Consider the following 23,842-nt stretch of genomic DNA (forward strand, 5'->3'; position numbering starts at 1 on the left):
AGGAGGTGGAGAAGAGAAGGAAGGGGGAGGAGGATAATCTCCTTTGTAGGGGTCATATCCTCAACGCCCTATCCGATAGGCTCTATGACCTATACACCGAGACCAAATCGGCCAAGGAGATATGGGATGCACTTGAGAAAAAGTTTAAGGCGGAAGAGGAAGGTACCAAAAAGTTTTTGATATCTCAATGCTTCGATTTCAAATTTTTTGGTGATAAACCTATTCTTCCTCAAATTCATGAATTGCAAATTATTGTTAATAAATTGAAAGTGTTAAAGATTGAGCTTCCCGAGGCCTTTCAAGTTGGTGCTATAGTGGCTAAATTACCACCAACTTAGAAGAGCTATAGGAAAAGAATCCTTCATAAAAATGAGGATTATTCTTTGGAGGAGATCCAAAAGCATATTCGAATCAAAGAGGAATCGATATGTAGAGATAAACTTGTGGAGGGGTCTAATGGAGAGACTTCCAAAGCAAATGCGGTGTCACAACCAAAACATCCCAAAAACAAAGGGAAAAAGGGTAATGAGAAACCTTTGGGTCCAAAAATCAACCCAAACAAGTTTAAGGGCGAGAAAGGTCCTTGCTTTGTGTGTGGGAAAAAGGGTCACTATGCTAGAGAGTGTAGGCATAGAAAAGACCAACAAGGACCTAAGGTGAACGCAACTCAAGAGGAAAACATAGTTGCTACCCTTAGTGAGGTGAATGCGGTCCAAGGCAAGGTGAAAGGGTGATGGTATGATACATGTGTCACCGTCCATGTCACCAATGACAAATCATTGTTCAAGACCTTTGAAGAGTCAAAGGGCAACCATGAGATACAAATGGGCAATGAGGGAAAATCCAAGGTACTTGGCAAAGGTACTATTGAAGTCTACTTCACCTCCGGCAAGAAAGTTATATTAGTGAATGTACTTTATGTTCCCGAAATGAGTAGAAACTTAGTAAGTGGTGATTTTCTTGGCAAGCCCAGCATTAAAGCCGTTTTTGAGTCCGGTAAACTTATACTTACCAAATCAAATGTAATCTTGGGAAAAGGGTACTCTAGTGAGGGAATGGTTAAATTGTGCACCAATGATGTAACTTTCAATGTTATCAATAAAAATGCTAATTCCGCCTATATTGTTGAGTATGATTCTTTATTTTTGTGGCATCTTAGACTATCGCATATAGGTATTTCTACCATGAAAAGAGTAGTAAAATGTGGTATGATTGCATGCAATATTAAAAACTATGGTAAATGTGAAACATGTGTTAAGGCTAAAATGATTAAGAAACAATTTCCTAGTGTAGAAAGATCATCTAATTTACTAGATTTAATCCATAGTGATCTTTGTGAATTAAATGGTGTTTTAACTAGAGGTGGTAAAAGGTATTTTCTTACTTTTATAGATGATTTTAGTAGATATACCTATGTGTTTCTTTTAAAGCATAAAGATGAAACTTTTGATGCTTTTAAATTGTATAAATTAGAAGTTGAAAATCAACTAAATAAAAAGATTAAGGTGCTAAGAAGTGATAGAGGAGGAGAGTACTTCTCTAATGAATTCAATACATTTTGTGAAGAAAATTATATAATTCATGAGTGCACTGCACCTTATACACCACAACACAATGGTGTTGCCGAAAGGAAAAATAGGACTTATCTAGAGATGATAAATTCTATGTTGGTGTTTTCTAAGTTGAACTTCAACTTATGGGGTGAAGCGCTTTTAACCGCTTGTCACATTCTTAATCGAATACCGATGAAGAAAAATGAGATATCTCCATATGAGTTATGGAAAGGAAGAAAACCCAACATAGGGTACTTCAAAGTGTGGGGGTGTCTTGCATATTGCAAGAAAAACGAACCTAATAGAACAAAGTTAGGTTCAAGAGCCATAAAGTGTGCTTTTGTTGGTTATGCCAACAATAGCAAAGCTTATAGGCTATTAGACTTAGAGTCTAATATTATGATTGAATCTAGAGAAGTTGAATTCTTTGAGAATATGTTATGTGACAACAATTCTCAAGCTTCAACATCTCTAAAGGAGAATTTGTTATATGAGAACAATTCTCAAGTTTCTACATCCAAAGTTGATTCTCAAGAGGAGAATTCTCAAAAGGATGTAAAGCAACCCTTTGAACCTAGAAGAAGTCAAAGGCTTAAAAATCATAAAAGTCTAGTAGTTGATGAGATAGATTCTCAACGAATTTCATTCTACATGGTAGAAGGAAATAGAGAGGAAGTCATTAGGAAAATTCCTATTGTACTTCTCGTTGAGGATGATCCTAAGACTTATAGAGAAGCTATGCAATCGAGAGATAGTGCATTTTGGAAAGAAGCCATCAATGATGAGATGGATTCCATTCTTTCCAATAACACTTGGGAATTGGTAGACCTCCCACTGGGGTCTAAGACAATTGGGTGTAAGTGGGTATTTAGGAGAAAATACCACACTGGCGGCACTATCCAAACCTTTAAAGCTAGATTACTAGCTAAAGGGTTTAGGAAAAAAGAAGGTATCAATTATTTCGATACCTATGCGCCTGTTGCAAGAACAACTTCTATAAGAGTTTTGTTCGCTTTAGCTTCTATACACAACTTGTATGTTCATCAAATGGATGTCAAAACGGTATTCCTTAATGGTGACCTCAATGAGGAGGTCTATATGGAACAACCCGAAGGGTTTGTCCTACCAAAATATGAACATAAAGTTTGTAGACTTGTAAAATCCTTATATGGATTGAAACAAGTTCCTAAGCAATGGCATGAGAAATTTGATCAAGCCATCATGTCTAATGGGTTTAGACATAACAATGGAGACAAATGTTTGTATTCCAAAACTTGTAAGGGATATGTGATCATTGTTTGCTTATATGTGGACGACATGCTTATTCTTAGTATTAGCATGAAAGGGATAGAAGAAACGAAGAGGTTTCTATCATCAACCTTCAAGATGAAAGATCTTGGAGAAGTTGATACCATACTCGATATCAAAGTAAAGAAACATAGTGGGAGTTTTGCGCTAGGGCAAGCCCACTACGTTGAAAAAGTATTGAACAAATTTAACCATCTCAAGGTTAAAAATGCCAATACTCCATTCGATCATAGTGTAAAACTAGAGAAGAATGAAGGAAGAGCGGTGGCTCAATTGGAGTACACCAGTGCTATAGGGAGTCTAATGTACGCTGCCCAGTGTACTAGACCTGATATAGCATTTGCGGTAAGTAAACTTAGTAGGTTTACAAGTAATCCAAGTGTGGATCACTGGAAGGAAATTGGAAGAGTCCTAGGTTATCTTAAGAAAACCAAAGGACTAAGCCTTCACTACTCCAAATTTCCTTCGATTTTAGAAGGATATACAAATGCAAGTTGGATATCCAATCTTGGGGACAACTTGTCCACAACTGGTTGGGTATTTACACTTGGTGGAGGTGCAATTTCTTGGGGTTCCAAGAAACAAACCTGTATATCTCATTCCACTATGGAAGCAGAGTTCATAGCTCTAGCTGCTACCGGCAAAGAGGTCGAATGGTTAAGGGATCTGTTGATAGAGATTCCCCTAATCAAAGATAATGTATCTACTATATCGATACATTGTGATAGCCAAGCGACATTGGCTAGAGCATACTGCGGAGTGTATAATGGAAAGTCTAGACACATTAGTCTAAGACATGGATATGTAAGAGAATTGATTCAAAGAGGAGTCATCTCAATATCCTATGTGAGAACAAGTGAAAATCTGGCGGATCCTTTCACTAAGCCACTAACGAGGGATTTAGTGGTTGCATCATCTCGAGGGATGGGACTTAAACTCCCTAAAGAGATTCACGATTGATGGTAACCTATCTTAACACTAGTTATTCAACTAGTGTTTGGTTCAATAGGTAATAAAAAGTCAATCAAGTGAATATTAGTTGTACTCAAAACAAGTCTCATCTGAGATATTGAGTACTTGTGTGTTACCAAGTGGAGGGTTAAAACCGAAAGGTTTTTTAATAGAGTTCAGTCTTGTAAAGACAATATTTTTTGTAACAAAATACTATAAGAATTCTACCTATATGGACCTAGGGGTGGTGCCGCCTCTCATGAGAATTGGGAGTATTCTCAAGAACGTCCATGAGTGGAAAGTGCACATGGCCATTAACGGTGCAAAGAGAGACATAGAGGTCTCAAGTGAACATCACAAAGGTGTGTGTGTTATCACCGATTTGTCATCATGAAAAGATGGTTCAATGCCTAGTGCAACCTAATTTTCGACAAATTTTGTGATAATTACACTATAGTAAAGTTCAAGTTGAAAAACACTTTACTTTATGCACTAATGCAATGACTCCTATAAGAGAGAGTTCTTATTTAATCAAGTAGGGGATATGTTATATTTCAAAATATAATGATTGATTAAATAAGTGTTACAATAGATAACTATTTAATCTTGTGGGGGAATGTTATATTATTTTATAATATAATGTTTTAGATTAAATAAATGTGACAAAGTGTGTCACATATTGTAACATATAATAGAGAGTTACAATATTTAGATATATGAGATATATCCAAATAATGTAACATATTTGGTGTTACAAATTTGTAACCTCCAAATATTACCTTTTATTGTGTAAATTGTTGTTACACAATATTGAGATGAATTTCATAAAGCCATATGTGATATAGTTGTTAGAGATATGATTTTAACATCAATAATGTGTTTTGGGAGTTACAAAATCATTTGGGAGGGTTTGGAACCGTTTGGAAAAACAACACATTTTTTGTGCTGAATTTGGTCAGTGGCCGCGGCCACCAACATTTAGTGGCCGCGGCCTATGGGTCAGAGACCAGTGGCCATGGCCACTAATGTCTCTGGTCGCGGCCGCAGGCCAAAACTGACCAAATTTTCAGTTTTTTCAATCTTTGTTGAACGACTCAAAAAACCCAAATAACTCCCAAATCTCATTTTTAATTCCATATTAATCCAATTAAACATTGGTAACAGCCATGGGAGTTGGTGGAATTTGAAATTCAAAGGGTGTCTCTAAACTCTATAAATAGGAGCCTATAGCTCACTTGTAAGATACAACATTTCTATCCATTAGAGCACTTGGCTAGAAACACCTTGAGGCTTGATAATTCCAGAAAGCATTTCCAATATCTGAGAGAGATCCCTTAGTACTTGAGTTAGGGGGAAATAAGCTTTTGGACAAAGGTTTTAAACCTTGTTCAAGTTGGTGATCCCCAACCCTCTTCACTTAGGTTGTGTAAGTGAGAGTTTACTTGTATTTCTATTCTTCTTTTTACTCTATTGTTTTTCTTCTTATTCTCTTGTTCTATTTACTTGTATATTTTGTTTAAGAGTTGTAATCTTTTTTTTTTTGTCCAAACACTTTATTTTACTTGTACTCTTTTGCTTAGAGTTGTATTCTCACTATTCTCTTCTTCTTCATCATCTTCTTCATTTCCTTTGTTTATTTGTAATTTTCAGTTATAAAGTTGTAATCTCATTCGATCAATCATTATTTATTTATAATATATTGCATAGAGTTGTAATATTATTATCAATTTCCATTGAGGCAATTTATATTTTCCTAACATGTAAAACCCTTATATGGATTGAAACAAGCTCCAAAACAATAGCATGAGAAATTTGATCAAGCCATTTTGTCTAATGGATTTAGACATAACAATGGAGACACGTGTTTATATTCCAAAACTTGTAAAGGATGTGTGATTATTGTTTGTCTATATGTGGATGACATGCTTATCTTAAGTGATAGCATGAAAGGGATAGTCAAAACGAAGATGTTTCTATCATCAACCTTCAAGATGAAAGATCTTGGAGAAGTTGATACCATACTTAGTATCAAAGTGAAGAAAAATAGTGGGGGTTTTCCTTTGGGACAAGCCCACTATGCTGAGAAAGTATTGAACAAATTTAACCATCTCAAGGCTAAAGAAGACAATACTCCTTTCGACCATAGTGTAAAACTAAAGAAGAATGAAGAAAGAGCGGTGACTCAATTGGAGTACGCAAGTGCTATAGGGAGTCTCATGTATGTTGCACAGTGTAATAGACCTGATATAACATTTGCAGTAAGTAAACTTAGTAGGTTTACAAGTAAACCTAGTGTTGATCATTGGAAGGCTATTGAGAGAGTCCTAGATTATCTTAAGAAAACCAAAGGACTAAGCCTTCACTACTAATGTCCTTCAATCTGAGAAGGGTATACGGATGCAAGTTGGATATCCAATCTTGGGGACAACTTGTCTATCACTGGTTGGGTATTTACACTTGGTGGGGGTGAAATTTCTTGGGATTCTATGAAACAAACATGTATATCTCACTCTACCATGGTAGCGGAGTTCATAGCTCTAGCTGCCACCGACAAAGATGTCGAATGGTTAAGAGATCTTTTGATGGAGATACCTCTAATCAAAGAGAATGTCTACAATATATCAATACATTGTAGTAGCCAAACAACATTTGCTCGGGCATATAATGGAGTGTGCGATGGGAAGTCTATACACATTAGTCTAAGACACAGATATGTAAGAAAATTGATTCAAAGAGGAGTCATCTCAATATCCTATGTGAGAATAAGTGAAAACTTGGCGGATCCTTTTACTAAGCAACTTATGAGAGATTTAGTGGTTGTCTCATCTCGAGGGATGAGACTTAAACTCCCTAAATAGATTCATGATTGATGGTGACATATAGGTTCAATAGGTAATAATAAGCGATCAAGTGAATATTAGCAGTACCCAAAGTAGTCCCATCTGAGATATGAGTACTTGTGAGTTAGCAAATTGAGGGTTAAAACCGATAGGTTTTTTAATAAAACTTAGTCTTGAGAAGACAAGTATTTTAGGGTAGCAAAATATTGTAAGAGTTTTACCTATACAGAGCTAGGGGTGGTACCGCCCCTCATGAGAATTGGGAGTATTCTCAAGAAGGTCCATGAATAGAAAGTGCACATGGCCATTAACGGTGCAAAGCGAGACATAGAGGTCTCAAGTGAACATATCAAAGGTATGTGTGTTATCACCGGTTTGTTATTAAGAAAAGTTGGTTCAATGTCTAGTGCAACCAAATTTTCAACAAACTTTGTGGTAATTACACTATAGTAAAGTTCATGTTGGAGAACACTTTACTTTATGCACCAATGCAATGCCTTCTATAAGAGAGAGTAATTATTTAATCAAGTGGGGAAAATGCTATATTTTAAATATAATGTTTGATTGATTAAATAAGTGTTACAAAAGGTGAACTATTTAATCTAGTGAGGGAATGTTATATTATTTATATATAATATAATGTTTTAGATTAAATAACGTGACAAAGTGTTTGTCAAGCATTGTAACATAAAATACATTAGAGTTACAATTTGGATAGTGTGTAACATATTTTGGTTACCCAATAATGTGTAGATTATATGATACACATTTTGAGTTTGAATTTCACAAAACCATAAGTGATATGACTGTTGGAGAGGTGATTTTAACTCTCATAATGTGTATGGAGGTTACAAAATCAAGTGGGAAAGAGTTTGGAGTGTTTTGGAAAATTGGAAAGAGTTTGAAAAGCATCAGTGGATGCGACCACTAACATCCCTGGTCATGGTCTGGGGATCTGAGGCCAGCGACCGCGACCACTGATAACCCTGGCCGAGGCCAGGCTTGCTGACAGCCAAATTCAAATTTTAATTTTTAGTTTTTTGAACGTTTCTAACACCCCAAGTAACTCCCAAATCTGCTTTTTGATTCCATAAACATCCAATTAAACATTGGTAACAACCATGTGGGTTTGTGGAATTTGAAATTCAATCTTTTATCGACCCTGCGTTCATGATGCTTATGCCGTTTTCGGCTCTTAGGTTAGTAATACGCGACCAGCGCCGACCCTGACTAGTCAGTGCCATGCACAAGTAAGTAATGCTACCAAACATATATCATATGTCAAATATCCGAATACAGGGCATTCAGTATGCTTACTTAATAATTGCTAGCATAATTAGGATCATGCATAAACACAGAGACTCAAGCTCTGAACAATTTCATATTCAATATTCACGTCATGTCCTAATCACATGTTTCTCGTGCATCACATGCATCACATTTAAACATCCAACATGCATCAAGAATAACCAATCATGGCACATATACACAGGGTGCAGTTTTCTTACCTCTGGTTCGAGCGAGACACAATAATTGAACAACCCTTGAGAACGATCGACTCACTTTAATCCTTTAGCAGTCACCTAGTCATAATGAAATGCAATCTCTAATTAATGAAAATCGAAAATAATAGGGTCTTGATCTAAACCCCACTCTCGGGACCCTGAAATGTACCCACACGGTAAGTAGATTCGATCCCGGGCCTTAGGAATTGAAACCCCGAGCCAAAAACCCTTAAAAACACTCAAAACGAGATTTTGAAGAAGCAAGGTAGCGCTGTAGCGCTACCCCCTAGTGCCCCAGCGCTCAAGACAGACCAAAACCGCCCCAAAGTCACCCTGGGTAGCGCTGTAGCGCCCCCTTGTGGGCGTTGTAGCGCTACCTCCAGCCTGAAGTGCCCCTGAACCTTTCTCCTTCGACTCCTTCATTCCCAACTTGATTATAATGCTTCCAAACATCAAATTAAGTCCCAAATGAACCCAAAAACCACCCCCCATGTCCTAGGCACCACAACCCCAAGAACCCTAGCCAAAAATATCAATTGGAACTCAACTTTCCAACTCACAAACCCAACTGAAACTCAAAGGAAAACAGAGCAAGACCAAGAGTTTTAATGGCTAAAAACTCACCTCAATCTCAGCAACACACCCTCTTCAATGGTAGAGCATAACCCTAGCTTATCACAGCTTGGTTCCTTGGCTTGGTTCCTCAAAAAAAGCTCAAAAACTCAGAAAGAAAAGAAGGAAAAAGAGGTAGGGGAGAAGAGTAACCTTTGCTCTATTTTTGGTTCACTTCCACAGCCTTCTAATGGCTAATTATAAACTTAGGGTGAAAAGACCTAAATGCCCTCAAGTCTAAAATAAACCTTAACAGCCACCAAGGGCACAATCGTCCTTTCGCACCTATCTCGTTAATCATAATTAACACCCTCCAATTCCCGTTATTCTCAATATTCTCAAATACCAATAAAGCATATCCTATTACCCTTTAATTCCCGGTAATGTTCTAACCATTAAAATCACCTTGAGACTCACCCCGAGCCCCGAACTTAAACCCGTTATGACCAGACCGAACACTTGCATTTCATGACCATCTCATGCCGAAAGGCTTGAAAAAATCCACATATAATGTGGTACCATTCATAACTCACCCACATGCACGAAAATACACAATTACGCCCTCAACGGGCCAAATTACCAAAATGTCCTTCTAACGAAATATGAACCCATATGCATGCGTTTATCATCATATCATAATATAATTCACATAAACATGCATATAATCATTTGATAATATAATAAATCAATTATGGCCCTCCCGAACTCCTAATCAAGGTCCTAGACCTAATTAAGAAATTTGGGGCATTACAGTGTGTAACATATTTTGGTTACCCAATAATGTGTAGATTATATGTTACACATTTTGAGTTTGAATTTCACAAAACCATGAGTGATATGGTTGTTGGATATGTGATTTTAACTCTCATAATGTGTATGGAGGTTACAAAATCAAGTGAGAAAAAGTTTGGAGTGTTTTGGAAAATTGGAAAATTTTGGGAGGCTGAAAAGCATCAGTGGCCGTGACCACTAATATCCCTGGTCGTGGTCTGGGGATCTGAGGCCAACGGCCGCGACCACTGATAACCCTGGCCAAGGCCAAGCTTGCTGACAACCAAATTGTAATTTTAATTTTTAGTTTTTTGAACGTTTCTAACACCCCAAGTAACTCCCAAATCTGTTTTTTGATTCCATAAACATCCAATTAAACATTGGTAACAACCATGTGGGTTGGTGAAATTTGAAATTCAAATGGTGTCTCAAAGCTCTATAAATAGGAGCTTATTGCTCACTTGTAAGACACACAATTTCTATTCACTAGAGCACTTTAAAAATTCACCAAAGAGACTTGTTTATTCTAGAGAGCTATTTCCAATTTGTGAGAGTTTCCTTAGTGCTTGAGATTGGGAAAATAAGTTTTTGGGCAAAGGTTGAAAACCTTGTTCGAGTTGGTAATCCCCATTGCTCTTCACTTTGGTTGTGTGAGTGAAAGAGTTTTACTTCTTTGTTCCTGTTCTTATATTATTTCTTATATTGCTTTTGTTTCATCTCCCTTCTTTTCTTTACATATTTATTTGTAATTTTTGCTAGAGTTGTATTTTCTATCTACATCTTTTGTTCTACATCTTCTATTTTACTTATAACTTTTGTCATAGAGTTGTTGTTTTTATTATTTTCTTCATCTTCGTCTTTCTATATTTACTTGTAATTTTGCAATTGAGTTGTAACTTTATTTAATCAATTATCTTGTCATTTGTATCTTTTTGTCTAGAGTTGTAGTAGTCTTTCTTATTTCCATTAGGGCAATATATTTGTCTCTAACATCAAGTTGAAGCTCTTGCGTTGTTTGTGTGACTTAACTGGGCTCATGCTATTAGATTTCTAGTTCTAGCTTTTTATTTTCTTAACTCTCTAACTATGGTTATCAAATTGAGTTGGGTGTACACTTTTATGAGTTTATAGTTTTATTGTCTAAATTATCAGCAATGTCCTTATCTCATGTGGGTTGCAATATTAATAATGCATCACATACATTGCCAACATGCCCTTAGAACACACAATGAGTTTAGGAGCCGTTTGGTATAAGGAGTTCACAGTTTTTATATTACTGGGAAAATTGAAGAGGGTAATCTGATAGTTTGGAAACTTACATCACTGTCTTTGGTTATGCACTGGAATCTTATCTATGATTTCTGGAAGTATCACTTTCTGTGTTTGGTTGTGCTTACGAATCTATCAAGTTTTCACATTTTCATAAAATTAATATAATAATATATTTTATCAAAATAATAAATAATATAATCATAAATAACAAATGACATTTTAAAAAATTATCAAATTTTTCCTTAGATTATAATTTATAAATAATTTTACTCATTTAATCTTTTTTAAACAAAATTAAAAAATACTATTATTAAACACTAGAATCAAATTAATTTTTTTAAATACAAAAATATCCTTATCTTATTTTTAATAATATTTTATTTGTTATTTTAAACTAAAGTAATAATATAAATGCTTTACATATCAATTTTTTTAAAATAAACAAACATTGTTCATCATTTTACAGTTTGATATATGTATATTTATTTTTAAATTATAAGCTTCAAAAGTAAAATAAGTCATTAACTAAAAAATTATTGGTTTAATATTTTTTTTTAAATAATAATAATTTTGAAGTGTTTCACATTCCTGTGTATCTGAAAACTACCTAATAAGTAGGTTTCACTTAAATCTAGAATAATGAAAAGTTAAAACCCATGAAATACAGTTTCACAGGTTAGAAAAATTCAAACCTAGTATTAAACATGAAAAAGTGTTTAGATTCTTATTTTTGTCTCCAGATTCATGCATACCAAACAACCATTAGTTAAATGGAATCTTTTCCTCAATTTATTTGTAATGTTGTATCTTTTCAATCTTAATAATGGTATATTCACTTTTACACAAAAACACAAAAAAGTATATTCTCTAACAAAATAGAATATTCTCTTTATTCTTATATTAGTTTATTAAATTATAACAAATATTATATTTGACTAATTATATTATTATTACGGATTTTATTATATATAAAGTAATAGTAATACTTTAAATAATTATAATAAAAAATAAACATTATATTATCGTAAAAGAATTACATTTAACTAAAATAAATATTAGGACATATTTAAATTTTCAATAAAAAATTATAAATATTGCCAAAAAGTTTAAAATATAAATAAATAAAACTATATTATTTTAATTCATGTCAGACTTTTTTTTAAAAAAAAAAGTAATTAAACTATGTTGACCACACCATCATCAGGGTGGTGTGTTTCCATTATAAAATGATCAAGTACAATCAAAAGTTTTGAAATGGTGAGCACATGGGATGGGAGTACTTCTTTCTTCTCATATATGAGTTGTTGTGTTGTTGTTGGTGTTGTTCAAAGAGAAATCAAATAATATTATTCATTCTTATTTGACTTTTGAGCCTCAAAAGTGCTTCATCCTTATTCTCTCATGATAAAAAACCTCTTATGGTTAGGCTATATAGCCTATATATAAGGAGAAAGAGGAGAAGGCTACCCCTACAATGTAATGTAATCCTCTAATCACAACACTCCAATGCAAAAGAAACAGATTCATTTTCACATAATGGAAATGGACAGTCTCTCTCTATCCACGAATAAGAATTTTAAAACAATTATTATAATAATAATAATAATAGAAAATGTAAATTTAAAATAATAATAATAATAATAATAATAATAAAAGCAAAGCCAAAAGGAAAGGTGGAGAGTCCACAATAATTGGCATCAAATGCTTATGGGGATTCGCACTGTTGCTGAATTCCAAGATCTGCAATAATCATCAATTATTCTTTATATATATACAGTGAAAAAGAAAAACATATATTTATTTATTTTTATAATTCTAAAAAGTAAAAATAAATAAATAAAAACCCACTGTTAACTTTTTTTTTATTAAATTGCTTTCTCAGCTTCCCCATTGGAGGAGCTCTCTCAGCTCTTTAAGCCATCTGTTTGTCTTTCTTTGGGAGAGACCAAAGAGAGAGAGGGAGGAAGGTGGGAAAGTGATAGTGATTAACAAAAACAACCGTACCATAGTCCACAAAACATATATCTGAGCTTGACATCTTCCAAACACAGAAAAACAAAACAAAAAAACCAAATTATCTCAACATATACAAAAAACTACGCAGCCAATTAGGGCTTCGTCGGAAAGTTGCTTGCACCCAGGGAAAAGAGAAAAGAAAGTTAAGGGCTCTGTTTTAGCTTTATCTCTCTCTCACTCTTCCACTACCACTCCTACCCGTTTTTGGTGCGTATAAGGTTTGCTTTTGTTTTTCTCTGCCATTTTGGAGTTTCTTCGGTTATCCATGGAGGTCGTTCGGACACGGATGAAATGGGGTTTTGAATTTTTCGGCTTTAATCTCTGAAAAGCTTGGTTTTTTCGAGGCTTTTGGTAGTTTTGCGAGGTGGGTTGTGCTTATTTTGTGTTGGGTGTTTTTTATTTTTGGGATTGATTTTTGGAGCTGTGAAATTCGGGGGTTTAGGAAGGAAAGTTATGTCTTCTCAGGTGATAGTTGTGCCGAAATTTTAAATTTTTTTGTTATGGTGGTGCGAGGTTTAACTGTTGTTGAACCATGGAATCTTTGGTTCTTGTGCGCTGAAGCCCAAAGGTCTTTTGTCTTTGAAGCTTGCGAGAGTAGTTGATTGGTTGAGGGTTTTGAAGGTGTTGTGAGTTTGGGAAATTTTTGGTATCACTTTTAGAGATTTCTTTCTAACTTTTGCATAGGAGGGAGAGCTGGAATTCAGCTGATTTCAATAACCAATTCATTTCTTTGAAGGGAGCTGTGAACTGCTTAGTGGTGGGGGCTATGGTTTGTTAAGAGATTCTGGGAAAAAATTTGTTTTGGGAAAGAAAATGGCAACTGAGTCAAACGCAGGGTTTCACCGTGAGGAAACATTCAGTTCTGCTCTGAATCGACACGCGATCTCTTTTCAGTCTGGGGCCATTAACAGCACCTGTGAGATGCTTCCGATGGGAAATTATTATCCAATGAATAGCAGTGCAGCAGCAACACCAGCAGGCATGGTGTTCTCTGGGAGTAGTTCTAGCATCATTAGCAACAATCCTGTGATTAGTCAAGCTGGTAGTTCGTCTAGTGGCTCTCTTCTTCTCGATACTGTGCCGGGGCTCAAGCATGACGCAGGGTTGGCCGTTGAATGGTCTGTGGAGGAGCAGTGCAAGTTGGAGAGAGGCCTTGCCGAGTAGGTCATTCAGAACACGTTCTTTTAATTAGCTATTTAGATTTACTCTTGTATACTTCTGATTCTGATGCTGATGAGTACTTATAGTTAAATGTCTACTGCTTATTAGTCGCGGTTATATGAATTATGCAGAATGTTTATTGATCTCATAGAGGTTTTTTGCTAGTGTCTGCTTGTGTTAGTCATTGATAATTATATTAACACCTTCACTGCACAAATGGTGATTCAAATTTTTTTTAAAGGAGCTTTCAGTTTAATCCTTAGTTAATAAAAAAGGTGTACTATTTGCTCTTGATATACTAATATGCACATTCATTCTTCTTCTTGTGTTTGAAGAATTTAAATCGTTCTTGTAAGGCTTCAGTGCATTATGATTTTGCTGTATTTTTTTAACTGCAGTTATTCTTATTTGCTTAATTTTGTTATTTGCTCATTGTTCTCTTAATATGGTCAAGTTATTTCTTGTTCCAAAGTTAAATATTATATTTCTGGTGGTGCTTTGTATCTGTAGATATGCTAGTGAACCGAGCATAATGAAGTACATCAAGATTGCTGCCATTTTACGTGATAAAACTGTTCGTGATGTTGCTTTGAGGTGTAGGTGGATGATGGTAGGGTTTCAATTCCTTCAATCATGCATTCTGAGTTACTTTCATATATTCAGACATGTTAATCAGAAAACTGATGCTAAACCTAAATTTTTATGTGGCCTTTTTGAATGCTAAACTGCAGTTATCTTAGTGTAGTAACTTTTTTTTAACGGCCTGCTATAGCATGTTTAGATGTCCATATATTATGCACTTGTATTAGGTGAGGTCTGTAGTTAGTTACCAGATTCTATCTATGTAAATGGTTAGTTGCATTGATTTCTTCAACTACATACGCTTTAGAATTTAAATGAATTTTGTACATTACATTAATTGTCGAATAGTGAATAATATGTATACTCAACCTTCCACACTATGCAAACTGACTAGTTTGCTACGTTAAAAGCAGCCATAAGTGCTCGCCATGTATATTACCATTACAGATTGGAAAAAATGCTTTATTTGTTATTACAGAGTGTGCTGTGGCAATGATCACTAATCTGTATAGTTTGGTTATATCTTCTAGTTGTATTTATGAATGTGTAAGATTTATTCAATTTGGAACAGAATTACGTTCTAAACGTCAATAAATTTCATCACAATGCTTATGAACATAATGCATGTTAGACCATACAACGTAACGAAGTTATTGTGGTTTTTGAGTTTGGTATACTTTATGTAAAAATTTCAGAGAAAGCGGAGGAAACAGGATGAACTTATTTTGGGGAAGAAGGTGAATAATAGAAAGGTATGTTTTTGTAACTTGTACATGAAGGTTCGCAGTTATTGTATTATGTTATGATCCACTCAAAATTAAATCTTCTCTTTTTGTTGTAGCTCTTGTTTTGTTTTTCTTTGCTACCATTTAGGACAGCTTATACTCTTACCTTCTGTTGATGTACTTCTATTAATGCCAAAGAGTTTTCTTTCCAAAGATTGCAGAAGATTTTTACTTGAAAGAGTTGATCATTGATGGTACTCCAATTCATTAATGAAAATTGTTGTGCCTATTAAGAAATAGAATGCCGTTTGTGATTAGAGGACATGCTTTTGTAATCAAATTGTGGGAATGCACGTCTTGTTAGGCTTAGGGGTTGATGTTAATGACTACAATTTATATATTCAAATTAATAAAGAAAAAATGAAAATCCCATCTTATATCTATCTAGCATATTGGTCCCCTATCATTTTTTATATTCTTGGAAAATTAGTCTCCAACATTATATTACACTTTCCTTAAGAATAACATTGACATGCTAAGAACTTTACCTTTTATTTTTAAAAGTAAATTGCGGCTAATATACTTAATTCTTTCAAAATGTTACACTTTTATACTCAAATTTGTTTTTTGCAGTAAATATAATCAATGTTTTCAAAATGTTGCACTTTTATACCCAATTTTTTTTGCGGTAAATATACCCAATATTTTTAAAATATTGCACTTTTATACCTATTTTTTATTATTTTGAGAAATAATAAGAAAGTGAAGGAAAAATATAGGTTTTTAATTATTTTTTAAATTTTAAATTATTTTCTCAATCTTATTCTTTCTCAAAATAACTATTTTAAATTAAAAGTAAATAAATGTTTTATTAAAATTAATAAAAAATAATTGAAAATTTATATTTTTTCATCAATTTAAAATATAAGTTTTTTTATAAAAAGTGAAGGAAAAATATAAGTTTTAATTATTTTGATTAATTTTAAATGATTTTTTTATATTATTTTGAGAAAGAATAAGATGGTGAAAATAATTTAAAATTAAAAACTTATATTTTTCTTTCACTTTTTAATATTTCTCAAAATAATGATAAAAAAATAAGTATAAAAGCGTAATATTTTGAAAATATTGGGTATATTTACTGCAAAAAAAAGTTTGGGTATAAAAGTGCAACATTTTGAAGATATTGAGTATATTTACTACCAAAAAAAGATTTGGTATAAAAGTGCAACATTTTGAAAACATTAGGTATTTTAGCTTCAATTTACTCTATTTTTAAATTCCTTTCAATTCTCTGACAATATGGATTACTTGCAAATTCTTGCAATTTAAAACCGTGGTTCTACATTTATTAAAACCATATTTTTATTCTCCCATGGTTACTTTCTGTCTTCCAAGATGAATTTGTACCCCTTGGTTGCTATAGATATAAAAGTATCACAAGTTTATTTTTCAACTTAATTTCCTGAGTCATGAACACCATAGATGATATTCCTGTTTTGATTTATTTAATCATATAATGTCTTTAGGATCTATTGTTGATTGAAGAACCAGTATTCTAAAGATCATGCTTCTTCAGGATAAGCTAGTGGAGTCGTCTTCAAAGCCAAGTATAGTCTCAGTTCCATCTTTCGACATGACTGGATATCCTTTTATAATGAATCATATGGGCCAGAATGGATGCTTGCCTTTTGAAGGTTAGTTGTTATTTTATATGTTTGCCTTTGCATATAGTATAGATGTTGTGTTGTTGATGAAGATATTCCTTGAAATTTTTTCACTATTATAATTATTCTCTAATTCCTATTTGCTTAAAAGATTTTCTAATGATTACTTATGGGTATTATTATGCTACCCAAATTGGGGTTATTATTCATTGAAAATGCATGTCTTTCAGTTGGGGAACACTTTTGTTTTTTTGGTTAAAGAATTGGTAAACTTATATTAGAAAAGTCGCATGTAGGATATATGATACTGTATAAAAAATTTATGTCATGGCTTCCTTTGCCGTTTTACAATATACCATTGTTCTGAAGTACTTCTTCTTTGGTAGTCTCAGGAATGAGTAACACAGCCAAGCATCTATTGGAACAAAATGCTCAAGCTCTTAGTCAAATCACAGCTAATCTGTCCGCTTACAAGGTAAATGCATGCACCTGATTATCTTGATGATTCTTTATTAGTTAGTATGCTCAAGATGTTGAAATGAAGAATTAAAGATATGTTGCAAAAATGGATCTTTACCATTTCATTTTTTTCTAAACTGTATGGTATGGTAATCGGCAGATTTGGTCCGTTGAATATTTAAGTTTGACAATTTGGCCCATGACTTTTTAGTGCTGACCTCTTTAGTCCCTTGACTGTATAAGTTATGACGATTTGGATCCTTGTTTTACACTTTTAGCACATTTGGTCCCTTAACTATTTAAGTTGTTACAATTTTGTCCCCAAATAATTTACTTCCCAACGAAGGAGACCAAATTGATGACTGTAAATTTTCTATGGTGATCATATTTTCTGTTTTTTTTTTCTCTAGCATATCGTACTGATTAAAAATAAAAATTGACAAGTGGCTCAATTGAGGAGAAATTTGTATTTTTGGGAAATAATGTCTTTGTATAACAAATTAAGGTATTTGTCAATTTTTAATTAGTGGGACATGTTCGAGACAGAAAATTGGAGATGAAAGATTTGTATTCCCTGAGAGCACTTGATCTGGTCTAAAAGTATTGAGGCAGGGATAAAAGTGATAGTTTATCGTAGTAGGTCGAAAATGGATCGAAAATACTAGAGAACGATTTTGGGGTGGGGGGGCTTAAATTTAGATGGATATAGGTCAAAATATTGATTGATAGGATGAATTTGTTGTGCTGATTTCTTGATTTATAGGGTTTCCTTCCTTAAGTATGGATGTTTATTAATTATGAATCTTGTGTTAATGTTTGTTTTACCATGTGATGTGTCCCACATGTGCTGATTCTGTGAAGAAAAAAAGGCACAGCCATTATAAGTTGTCACTTTTGCCAAAAAATATCAAATTCAGAGGATAAATTGTCAAATTTGAAAATCAGTCACAACTTAAACAGTCCAAGTCAAGGGACCAAATGTGCCAAAATTAAAAAATCAGGGACCAAATCTTCACAAAATAGTTAATGGACCAAATGTTTCAATTACCCAGTTTATTATTTGACACTGCCAGTATAAATCATTTTTCACAACTAGAAATTATAAAAAGGAAAACAAAAATGAAAAATTAGTAAAATATTAGAAATTAAGGCAAAATAAGCCGGACGTTTGAGATGTTCTTATTGTCGGTATGAATCACGGTTAGATATCAAGCACAATGTCTATGGTGGGACTATTCTTTATCATTAAAAACTTTTGTTTTCAGAAGGGACCCCTGTATTTTTCTTTTCTTTTCCCAGCAGTACAGTAGTGTTGATTAATGTCCTCTGAACTCTGAAGCTCTCTAAATAAATCTTGTGACTGGATAATATATTCTCCTGCATTTATTATAACATGTCGCCCTAACATTTGCACTTTTTTATAGTGTGTATATAGCTAATAGGTCAACCTTATAACATGACATGCATCATTTCATTCCGCAATACAGGACCGAACATAGATATCTGTAGGAGATTAAATTGTTTACTTTTTTATCCATTGAAATTTGCATATCACTTGCACAAGCTCCCTTTTAGAAGTTAAAATCTATAAATTAATTATAAATAACAAATGAATCTCAATTTTTGTTCTTTAAATAGGAAGCAAATACATGATTTGATTTGTTGTGTGACATAGTTACTAGAACTAAAAAAGATAATTAACCTAGAAATCTAAAATGTGAAAAAAAAAAACAAGATATTTTTTAGATGTGGACATAAGTTTCAACTTTTACTAGTAGTCCTGAAGGTTAAAGCCTGATAAGATATAGAAGAAAGTATAGCGAGTTCAATATGCATGTAGGCGAGTTACCCGCCTACTTTCATCAGTACAGCTTCTTCACATCTGGATGTCTATGCTGTGGGGTTTTGTGTTGTTAATTTTATTTTATAGATCTCCCATCATTTTTTGTTTTTTAGGAATGGATATAATATTTTTGAAGAACTGTATTTTATTGTACAAGAAATTTTTATGCAGTCTTTGAGGCTTGATATGTTATTGATTTTTCAAACAGTTACAGGACAACATTGATCTCTTTTGTTGTACGAGGAGCAACTTAAATTCCATCCTGAATGAGTATGCAGTAGATTTTTCTTTTTTCTTTTTTCTTTTTTTATACATTTGCTCTTTTGCATTATTAAAAGTTGTTTCTATAAAATTGCTCTTTTATTACTGCAGCATGAGACATATGCCTGGCATAATGAGCCAGATGCCACCGCTCCCTGTATCGATTAATGAGGATCTTGCAAATAGTATTTTGCCTAATACAATTTAGGTAAGCTCTCATTGTGAATGCTTCACACCGAACTCATAATTGCGTTTGTGCACACTAGTGCAAAATGCTTATTAAAAAAGCAAAGGTCAGGGGAGAGTTGGGGGAAGGGGAAGAAGACTTGTGTCTTTTTCCATTTTTCATGTAGGCTTATTTAACTTCTCTTTGTAGAAGCCCTTTCATTTGAACTACAAATTCGAAGTATTTCTTTTCATAATCACGTGATTTTCGTGCCGTGTTGCAATGCAGCATCAATTATGCATTTCTTTGGATGTTAAATCTATCCTTGTGAATAATCTGTCTAGTAATTCATACTTCCGGATCCACCGGTATTTTTTTTCTTCTTCTTTTCCTTTTCTGTGGTTGATTTTGCATTTGGGTTGTCTTTAGGTTCATTGGTTCTTGTCATGTTGGCTGAATATGAATAATAATGCACAACAAATTTGGATGTAAAGAATTGATTTATTACCAATGCAAGAAGACAAATGGATGACCTTGATGGAGTGTGCCTAATTGTTGAGCTTCTCAGTACTTTGTAAGATCTCTTTTAATTTTAAATTTTAATGGTTAAATATTTTGAGGGAGCAAAGAAAGAGTCTCACAAATGTTGTGGGGGTGGTGGGGTTTTGGAGCTTCATGCACTCAGGAGCCTTTTATAGCTTAATCTGAAACATTTTACATCATAGACTCACTGCTTCCCATAAAATCTTGGGCATCAATTTAGTCTTTTGGTGTTGGTGCTTTTCTGCTTTTATTTCGTACTGTATCTGAAGATAGATGTACCCTTGTTATATAAATAAAATTATATTGTGCAGAAAATGAGGGATGATGATGAACATCTTTTTTATATCTGTACATATATATTCACTTTTTCTTGTTTATTAGATTCCATTGGAAATTGCTGGTGTGACTTGTGTTGGTACCGTTGATTATATAATTGCCTTTAATTATTTTTACCTCAAAATCTCAATGTTTTATGTACTTTCCCCCTTTCATATATATGTAGAAATACGATGTTGACTTATAAAAATAGTAAAATAGCGAAGAGGGTAGCTCAAACGGTTGGGCATATAGTTTGCTCTCACAAGGTTTGAGGTTCGATTTCCTCTTCGGGTACCTACTTAGCAATTGTTGGAGTAAAATACCTCCTAATTTGGGTTATCTTAGTATTTTTGCTCCTTGATACACACTGACGTGACACTATTTTTTTAAATAGTAGATCTTAATTTTGATAAATGTGGTTGACTGAGTAAAACTGTCATATCACTGCGTGTAATGTTTAAGTTCGTATTTTGGATGCATATAACAAATGATATTATATAAGTGAGAAAAGATTACTTAACTTATGACAATTATCATAAGAGTAGTGTTCTAAAGATGAAGATCTCAAGAACAACACAAGGCTTAAACAATATTTAAAACTTAGTCCTAAAAACTATATCCTCCCTCATAGAACACTATGTGAATACTCTCTAGAAATGTTTCTAAAGATTTATCACACCGTCTCTCATATTCATCATAGTGTTCTAAAAATGAGCATATCATTACAAGTGTTCTGAACTATGTAGTATATTTTTCACATTAATACATTACATTCAAGAGAGCAAGATGATTTTTATTTATAGAGTTCTCATCCACCATTTGATTTTCTAATTCCACCAAACTTTATTGGGAGTTAGAAATATGCACACAACAACTATTAAATATTATAGCTAATGAAAATCAAATTCAAAATGTGTAACTCATTTTACACATCAATTGATGAATATTTGTGAGAGTTACAAAATTTATAATCATCATTTCTTAAGAATTGTAACTCTATTTTATATGTTACAAAATTTATTATGATCATCATTTCTCAAATTGTAACTCCACAACATATTTTACATTTGACAAAATAACGTTGGTCACACTCTATTATTTGTCACATAATTCATTTAATCAAAATATTATATTACTTGTAAAATAATATAACAAAAAAATGCTTTAAAAAAAACAATCACCTTACTTCTACTTGAAAGGCACTAAATCATTTATCAAATTGTAACTCCACAATATATGTTACATTTGATAAAATAACATTTGTCACATAATTCATTTAATCAAAGTATAATATTATTTGTAAAATAATATAACAAAAAATTCTGAAAAAAAAAAAACAATCACCTTACTTTTCTACTTGAAAGGCACTAAAAATTTATTAAAAGAAAAATTAAAGAATAAACAACATTTTTGCTCCCTGAACTTTTGATACTACCAGACTATACCCCCTAAAATATATGGTCGATTAAAATTTCTCAATGAACTATTAATACTATTAGATTGTGCCCATTGTTATGATTTGCATAAAATAATTAGCTTGTTTGCCCCTCTCCTGAACTTTGACAACTACCAAATTATGCCCCATTTAATTATAAAAAATTTTAAAATATTTTTCTATTAGTTCTTAAAAAATTAAATAAAAATTATTAAAAAAATTCAATAAAAGACTAAAATGATTTAAAATTCATTTTAAATACATTTAAATTTAAATATATTTTTAAAAGAAAAACTAAATTGTTACAATTAAAGAAAACATATTCCCTTCTTCTTCTTTGTTCTTTTTTATTAATTTTTCTAATTACTTTCTATTCTTTCAATTTTGCCCCCTGTATTCATTTTAAAAATTAAATATATATAAAATATTACAAATTTAAAATGTACTAATTTTAAAAGAAATATATAAAACTTGAGTATTTTATGGTAGAGACTTCAAATTTTCGGCGTGATTTTTTTTATGATCATGTATATTGTAGTTATTTAGAACATCCTGCAAATTTTAAGAAAATTCCGAATAATTACAGTCCTGAAAACTAGGTTCAAACATGCTATTTTCCACGCGCATAAAAAATTAGTCACGCGTGCAACAACTTGTTATTAAACTAGTTTTCAGCATTATAAATTATTGGGAATTTTTTTAAAATTTGCATGATGCTCTAAATAACTACAATATACACAATTATAAAAAAAAAATCGCGCCAAAAATTATTCATGGGTTGAGAACACAAAACAACCCCACCGGTGGGGCTCTTTTTTAAACAACTACTATAGAAATTTCCTATAAAACTTAATTAATTAAAAACATTGGGAAAAAATAAAAGAATAGAAAGTAATTTAAAAAATATATTAAAAAAGAAGGGAATATGGTTTTTTTTAAAAATATTTTTAAACTTAAATGTATTAAAAAGGAATTTTAATTAATTTTACTCTTTTATTGAATATTTTTTAATTTTTTAAGAATTAATTAGAAAAATATATTTTTAAATTTTTATAATTAAATAGAGCACAATTTGGTAGTTGTCAAAGTTAGGGGATAAAAATACTAATTATTTTATGCAAATCGTAATATGAACATGATTTGATAGTATCAATAGTTCAGAGGGAAATTTTAACAGACCGTATATTTTAGGAGTACAATCTAATAGTGATAAAAGTTAAGGTGCAACAATATTATTTATTCAAAATTAAATTATATCCTTGAAAAAATTTAAAAATAAGTTGAAGAAGAATTATTATTAATTTTATATATTTGATTGCAAAGTTGCAGTCAGATTCAAGACTTTTAAATTTTTAGTTTTATATGTAAATTGGTAAATATAATATAATTAAATATCTTTATTTCAAATATTGGAATATTTATTACAAAAATTTGGTACTTTTACAATAATAATAATAATAAAACAAAAAAAAGTTAATAACACGTGAAGAACTAGGTGCAATAAGGGCCGAGGGTACGCTACCTAACCTGTAGTTAGTTATTGGCTGTGCTTTGGCCGAGGCTGTAGTGCACTCTGGGCAACTCAGAGGTACAAATAGTACAAGATTTTGAAAATATTATATTAATTAAATGGTATCTCTATTTAAATTTTAGGAAATTTATATAGTAGGGCTTCAAAAGTAGTTTCATCAGTAGAATTATTTTGTGTTCTTAATTCATAAATAGTTTTCGGCACGATTTTTTTATATCCGTGTATATTGTAGCTATTTAAAGCATCCTGCAAATTTTTAAAAAATTCTAAATAATTTATAGTGTCGAAAACTAGTTTAAAAACAGATTGTTACACGCGTGACT

At 32.5% G+C, this 23,842-nt stretch overlaps 1 protein-coding gene across 4 annotated transcripts; it reads left to right on the top strand.

The window, feature by feature from the left end:
- Positions 1-12,679: 12,679 nt before the first annotated feature.
- LOC133824124 (uncharacterized) lies at positions 12,680-20,631 on the top strand. 4 transcript variants are annotated; one of them, XM_062256993.1, is made up of 8 exons: positions 12,680-13,988; positions 14,500-14,599; positions 15,267-15,323; positions 16,876-16,993; positions 17,356-17,438; positions 19,474-19,535; positions 19,638-19,734; positions 20,122-20,631. In XM_062256993.1, the coding sequence occupies exons 1-7, from the start codon at positions 13,642-13,644 to the stop codon at positions 19,732-19,734; spliced, it is 864 nt and encodes a 287-aa protein (XP_062112977.1). In that variant the 5' UTR covers positions 12,680-13,641; the 3' UTR covers positions 20,122-20,631. The 4 variants fall into 4 exon arrangements, with proteins under 4 accessions (XP_062112977.1, XP_062112978.1, XP_062112975.1 ...); XM_062256991.1 differs by having other exon boundaries at positions 12,681-13,988; positions 17,350-17,438; XM_062256994.1 differs by having other exon boundaries at positions 19,638-20,631.
- Positions 20,632-23,842: the final 3,211 nt, after the last annotated feature.

The sequence above is a fragment of the Humulus lupulus genome, chromosome 3 (genome assembly GCF_963169125.1).
Source record: "Humulus lupulus chromosome 3, drHumLupu1.1, whole genome shotgun sequence".
Classification (NCBI taxonomy): Eukaryota; Viridiplantae; Streptophyta; class Magnoliopsida; order Rosales; family Cannabaceae; genus Humulus; species Humulus lupulus.